The sequence below is a fragment of the Nanorana parkeri genome, unplaced genomic scaffold (genome assembly GCF_000935625.1).
Source record: "Nanorana parkeri isolate BGI_ZX_2015 unplaced genomic scaffold, ASM93562v1 scaffold658, whole genome shotgun sequence".
NCBI classification, from domain to species: Eukaryota; Metazoa; Chordata; class Amphibia; order Anura; family Dicroglossidae; genus Nanorana; species Nanorana parkeri.
This window is the reverse complement of record NW_017306926.1, coordinates 137,734-143,828: the sequence shown is the minus strand read 5'-3', so window position 1 is coordinate 143,828 and position 6,095 is coordinate 137,734. Positions and strand designations below refer to the sequence as shown.

The 6,095-nt window shown below is 51.8% G+C and overlaps 1 protein-coding gene across 1 annotated transcript in view; it reads left to right on the top strand.

Moving 5' to 3' along the window:
- The first annotated feature begins 676 nt into the window (after window positions 1-676).
- Window positions 677-6,095, top strand: part of ZC3H14 (zinc finger CCCH-type containing 14) — a 22,464-nt gene continuing 17,045 nt past the window's right edge. Inside the window, 5 exon segments of the mRNA XM_018563352.1 lie at window positions 677-787; window positions 1,195-1,237; window positions 2,001-2,115; window positions 3,512-3,552; window positions 4,966-5,136. Coding sequence (XP_018418854.1) covers window positions 752-787; window positions 1,195-1,237; window positions 2,001-2,115; window positions 3,512-3,552; window positions 4,966-5,136 — 406 coding nt within the window. The 5' untranslated portion in view covers window positions 677-751.

Genomic DNA, 6,095 nt, shown 5'->3' with positions numbered 1-6,095 from the left:
GGGGGGGGGGGGGCTTTTGGTGAGTAGGGGGGCGCATTGAGGAACCTGGCCTTGGGGCAGGAGAGAGAGTGAATAAGGCCCTGGGGATGACCTACCCTTTAAGTGCACCTGTGGCCCCTGGACAGCAGGACGTTCAGTGACGGGATGAACTGTCCGGGGGGCCCCAAACCCCGGCATGCTCATTATCAATATGTGAGCAGAGCCGCCCCAGCCACAGCAGAAACCAGACTCCGGATGTCTGTAGATATTAGGAGGAAGTCCTATGTGCAGCCGTGACTCCAGCGCAGTTCCACAATGTGAACAAGTCAGGTTCAATTGCACTGCACAGTGATGGCATCCTAACATGTTTCAGGCACAGGGGAAAGGAGATGGCGGTAATTAGGCAACAAACAGTAGGCACAGGCCTCAAGCTCATTCTCAGTTTAATGAATAGGCTGAAAGCAGTGCAGTCAGTGACACCAGAACCCGGTTATCTTGCAGACTATGAGTAGTGGTGTCATCTTTTGGTCATGTGACTTGCAGCTGCTGGTCACGTGTTCTTCAGTAAGGCGGGATCAGGCACAGTGATTGACAAGCTACCGGTCTGTGGAAGTCGCGTCTGCGATTAAGGATTGGGTGGCTGGGCGGGGCCGTGGGCGGGATTTGCCAGACTGCAGTTGGTCCTCCGCTGCGCCGGGTGTCGCTATCACGTGACCGCTGAGATCGAAGCTGCAGTTGATCCGTACACCGGGCCCTGCTGACCGGGAGAGCCATGGAGATCGGGACCGAGATCAGCCGCAAGATACGGGTGTGTGACCGAATATCCCTACACCTTTGTCTGTGGGAGGGGTATGGTTCTTTAAATGGCCCTGTGTGATTGTATAGGAGGGACTGTCTCTGGTGCTCACATGTGACCCCCTCCCCCAGAGGAACTGACCCTGTACTTATATCTGACCCTTCATGAAACTTCCTTGACTGACCCCAATTACAGGAAATGTTCCTTTTACTTTCCCATATGTGCCACCTGAGAGGACTTCTCCCTGGAAGTGTCCCTAGAAGTGGGACGTTGGGGAGGGACGTCGGGGGGCACGCGGATACCTCTTTATGGGGTCAGTGGAGGTGAGTCTGGTCTGCGCTCTGTGCCGGCGGTGCATTGTACATGAAGTGTATATATATATATCGGCCCCTTCTCATTCATTCCTCTCTTCCTTACAGACGGCCATAAAGGGGAAGCTGCAGGAGCTGGGAGCGTATGTGGGTGAGTCTTTCCTTGGTATATATCGGTCTGTGTCACGCAGGAGCTGACCTCTATTCCCCTCACTCGCACCCTCAGTGGGCTGAGCCGCTCAGAATAACAAGCGGGTAGATTGTTCCAATAATAGAGAAGAAGAATTGTTGTTGTGTGAGAGCCGCGTGCCGTGGATCAGAGCCATGGAGTCCAACCTGCACCCGAGGGCCACCACAGCTGTGTTTCTCTATTGCCCTCCAGTAGTCTCTGACCATCCCCTGTAGCAGCCTCATAGTCTCTGACCATCCCCTGTAGCAGCCTCATAGTCTCTGACCATCTCCTGTAGCAGCCTCATAGTCTCTGACCATCTCCTGTAGCAGCCTCATAGTCTCTGACCATCTCATGTAGCAGCCTCATAGTCTCTGACCATCTCCTGTAGCAGCCTCATAGTCTCTGACCATCTCCTGTAGCATGCCTGTATTCTCTGACCATCTCCTGTAGCATGCCCGTAGTCTCTGACCATCTCCTGTAGCATGCCCGTAGTATCTGACCATCTCCTGTAGCATGCCCGTAGTCTCTGATCATCTCCTGTAGCAGGAGAGCTCCTCCATCATTCTATGTCTGAAAATCAGTCATTGTAAGGCCATGATTGCAGATTGTGGGAGGAACGTACACTCTACAGGAAGTGTCACCGGCGGAAACTCACACTTGGCACCTCGGTGCTGCAAATCCCGAGTGTTAACCATCTAGCCGCCGTGCTAATATTTCTTTCTGTTCTTCTTCCTCCCACCAGATGAGGAGCTCCCGGATTACATCATGGTGATGGTGGCCAATAAGAAGAGTCAGGAGCAGATGACGGATGACTTGTCGCTCTTCCTTGGGAGTAACACCTTGCGCTTTACCACATGGTAACACCTTCTATATGTGTCTCTGTCCCGCATGCTATGGGTCTTGGTGGCATCATAGGGGGCTTGCTGGTTCTACCAACCAGGGGGTCCTGGTGTTTATGGATGACTTGATGGCTATAGCGGGGAGCCATGGTGGCTATATATGTCTTGGTGGCTATAGCACTTGTCCTTGGTAGCGGACCCCTGGGGTAGAGTATTGCTCACTGGCGGACCCCTGGGGTAGAGTATTGCTCACTGGCGGTGAGTAAGACGTTTTCAGCCGGTAGCTTATTGTTCTCCTCTTTGTGCAGAGTCGGGAGGACGGCTTGAAGTACTGCCAGTGTATAGGAGTGTATTCATAGGGTGTCAGTGTATAGGAGTGTATTCATAGGGTGTCAGTGTATAGGAGTGTATTCATAGGGTGTCAGTGTATAGGAGTGTATTCATAGGGTGTCAGTGTATAGGAGTGTATTCATAGGGTGTCAGTGTATAGGAGTGTATTCATAGGGTGTCAGTGTATAGGAGTGTATTCATAGGGTGTCAGTGTATAGGAGTGTATTCATAGGGTGTCAGTGTATAGGAGTGTATTCATAGGGTGTCAGTGTATAGGAGTGTATTCATAGGGTGTCAGTGTATAGGAGTGTATTCATAGGGTGTCAGTGTATAGGAGTGTATTCATAGGGTGTCAGTGTATAGGAGTGTATTCATAGGGTGTCAGTGTATAGGAGTGTATTCATAGGATGTCAGTGTATAGGAGTGTATTCATAGGGTGTCAGTGTATAGGAGTGTATTCATAGGGTGTCAGTGTATAGGAGTGTATTCATAGGGTGTCAGTGTATAGGAGTGTATTCATAGGGTGTCAGTGTATAGGAGTGTATTCATAGGGTGTCAGTGTATAGGAGTGTTGGCATTCAGCAATGTGATGGTATTGGAGCTGCCATTCCGGACTATTTTCAGGCCGCAGGCTCCGGTGCTGTCATTCTTATCCTTCCTTCAAGCTCGGTGAGTCTCTGACCTGGAAGAAGTATGCAGCCAATGAGGCGTCGGGACGCATTCTTGGTTCAGTTATCGGCAGGTACAGAAATGTTTCGCAGTTGCAGATATTCGCAGCACGGCCACGCAGATGTTCAGAGTTTTACCGACTATTCCCTGTAAGAGGAATATGACGACTGCTATTGCTGTCCTGAAAATGCTGATTTGCTGGCTGTAGTACTTTGAGTCTCTGGCCTGGAACTATCATTCAGCAATGCAGTCGGAACCAAACGACGTGATCTGCGTACATTTGCAGAATCTCGGATCACATTGAAGCCAGCGGATTACCTTTACAGCCAGTACTGACATAGGTCATCAGTGGCTTCTGTATTTCTCTCAGCACAGTTCTGTTCATTGCTTATCTGCGGCTCTTCTTGTTTTGCAGGTTGCAGGGCGTGCTGGATAAACTACGTGCCGTCACTCCAGGTCAGTACTTCGGAGTGGTGTTTGTATTCTAAAGTGAGACTCGGCGTCCTCATCCTCCGCCATAGTCCGTGTTAGCTGATCAGTCACCGCGGTCTGGCTCCCTGTGCATGGAATATAGAACATGAGTGGCCACTGTGGCTTCTCCCTCCCCTGGCCACCCATCTAGTAGTCCCTCGTTGTAGTCTATTCGCCAGCGGCGACGTAATTACACTGCCATTTGTGGGAGGACCCGGAGATCTCAGACTCTCACTCTGCCCAGGCTCACTTCCTAACTCCTGGTCTGCCCTGCCCACCATGACATCATACCTTGACTGACAGGTCGCAGGACTCCTGCTCTGTAATGCCCACTCACTCCTGCTGAAGTCCTACCCAGTGACTGCAGAGTATGTGACGGTCTTGGACCTCGGACCTGCATGTCACTAAAGAGGCATGCATTGGGCCTATAGGTCCCAATATCCTCCCAATCACAGCAGTGGTGGGCGGTAGTCCTGACGAGGAGAGACACATGGTAAGTCAATGCAGGCAATCCGGCAGCGTTCACCCGCACAGACTCCGTGGGACAAAGAAGACAGCACTGGATCAGAGACCGGCACCAGCGCTGGAGGGACTGCTGAAAACTACTAGAAGGAAGATGATCGGATCAAGAGGCATCATATACACCAGCATGGGGGGGGTTAGACTGCAATGTCACTTTAAGTCCTGGGTTCATATTGAGCTTTAAAGGAGAACTATGAGGGGGGGTGCTTTTCACTCACCTCATAGTTCTAGCCGTCCTGTGACAATGAGACTGTCACAGGTCGGCTCAGTAGATCGGGAGGTGAGCGAACACATACCGGCGTTCGCTCACTTCTCGATCCTGTCACGTGACAGGGGAGGGGCTGGATTCCCCCTCCCCGCTCCGATCCTCCAGCGTTGACTGGCGGAACGGACGGGGGAGGGGCGGGTACAGCTGGCTCTTCCTCTAGATAGGCAGAGCCAGCTGTCAGTCACGCAGCTGGGCGGATCTCGACATAGATGTCGGGATCCGTTCCGGCATCTCAGTATACCGCCAGCTGTAGCTCCCTATATACTGAGCCTAGGGTGGCGGGAGGACGCTAGTTTGTGTCCTCCCGTTACCCTAAGGAGAACTATGGGGAAAAACACTGACCCCATAGTTCTCCTTTTAAAGGAGAAATTAAAATAAAAAGTTAGGCTTTAATATCACTTTAAGGATAAGTTGGACATCGGGAACATTTCTGGGACTGTTTTCACATTTTCATCTTGTGCTGTCTGTGGATAGAAGTGCAGCCGGCTGTAATTCTGGGCTGATAGTAATCAAAGTGAATCACATTCAGACCTTCTAGCTGACCCTGACACTGCTGCTGGAACACAAACCTGATATCCGATAGTAATACAATGACTTCATCTGTTCAGGATCCAACAGCTTGAAAGCCTCAGAGGCCATCATCTTCAATAGCACTATGCCACCCCTGAAGAGCCAGAGCAAAGAGGATTCTGGGAGAGATCTTCAGCCGCCGCGGCAGGAGAAGTTCCACAGCACGGTGCCCAGCGGCTCTCAAGCACAGCGCGGCTCTGACAGGTAATGTGTCATTTATGTATTCTGCTTCATCTTTCTAAGGAACACTCCAATCGGTGTGTCACTGAGGAGCCTAAATTGCATTTTGGGATGCAGGGGAGGGGGTCGAATCTGTGCTTTGTACTTTGGCTATACACCTATAGATTATCTGCAGATGTTCTATGGTCACATGGAAAACCGTGCAAATCCCCCCCTCCCCCCCCCCTCATAGTTCTGCTTTAAACCCCTAAACCATTCTTTGTTGGCCACACTTACTTGCTTAGTCTTTCTTTCCAGGTCGTGCCATGCTGCAGAAAATCTACTGTCAAATGTTGCTCACTACACGTTCTCTTATGGGGTGGCTACGCTGCCTTGAGGGGTCTCCCTGGAGCTTCGGGTAGCCACCCGTATGTGCTCGCTGCATGACAAGCTGCATAGAACCTACACACCTTAAGGGATGTTAGGGATGCTTGATCTCACAGCTCGACTCCGCCCCAGCCCAGCCCATGTCTATACCCGTACAGATATGCTGCGTATGTTTAAGCACCCAGCCCCTTTCTCTGCAGTGGAAGAACCTGTGAAGGTAGTCCTTGCTTGTGGGCTGAACTGTACATTGCAAAACATTAAAGCCCACCTCCAGGCACAAATGTCTTACTAGTGTTAGAGCTGTTGAAGCCTCCCTTGCCTTACAATCCACCTCTGGTGTAAACGCTTTCTTCTACATCCCCCAGATCTTATTGTGGATATGCTGGAGCATCCTGGCCACTCCAGATAGAAGTACTGCAGGTCCCAGTAGACCCCGGGGCGTGGAGCGTGTCTCGGTAGACCCCGGTGCGTGGGTCGCGTCTCGGTAGACCCCGGTGCGTGGGTCGCGTCTCGGTAGACCCCGGTGCGTGGGTCGCGTCTCGGTAGACCCCGGTGCGTGGGTCGCGTCTCGGTAGACCCCGGTGCGTGGGTCGCGTCTCGGTAGACCCCGGTGCGTGGGTCG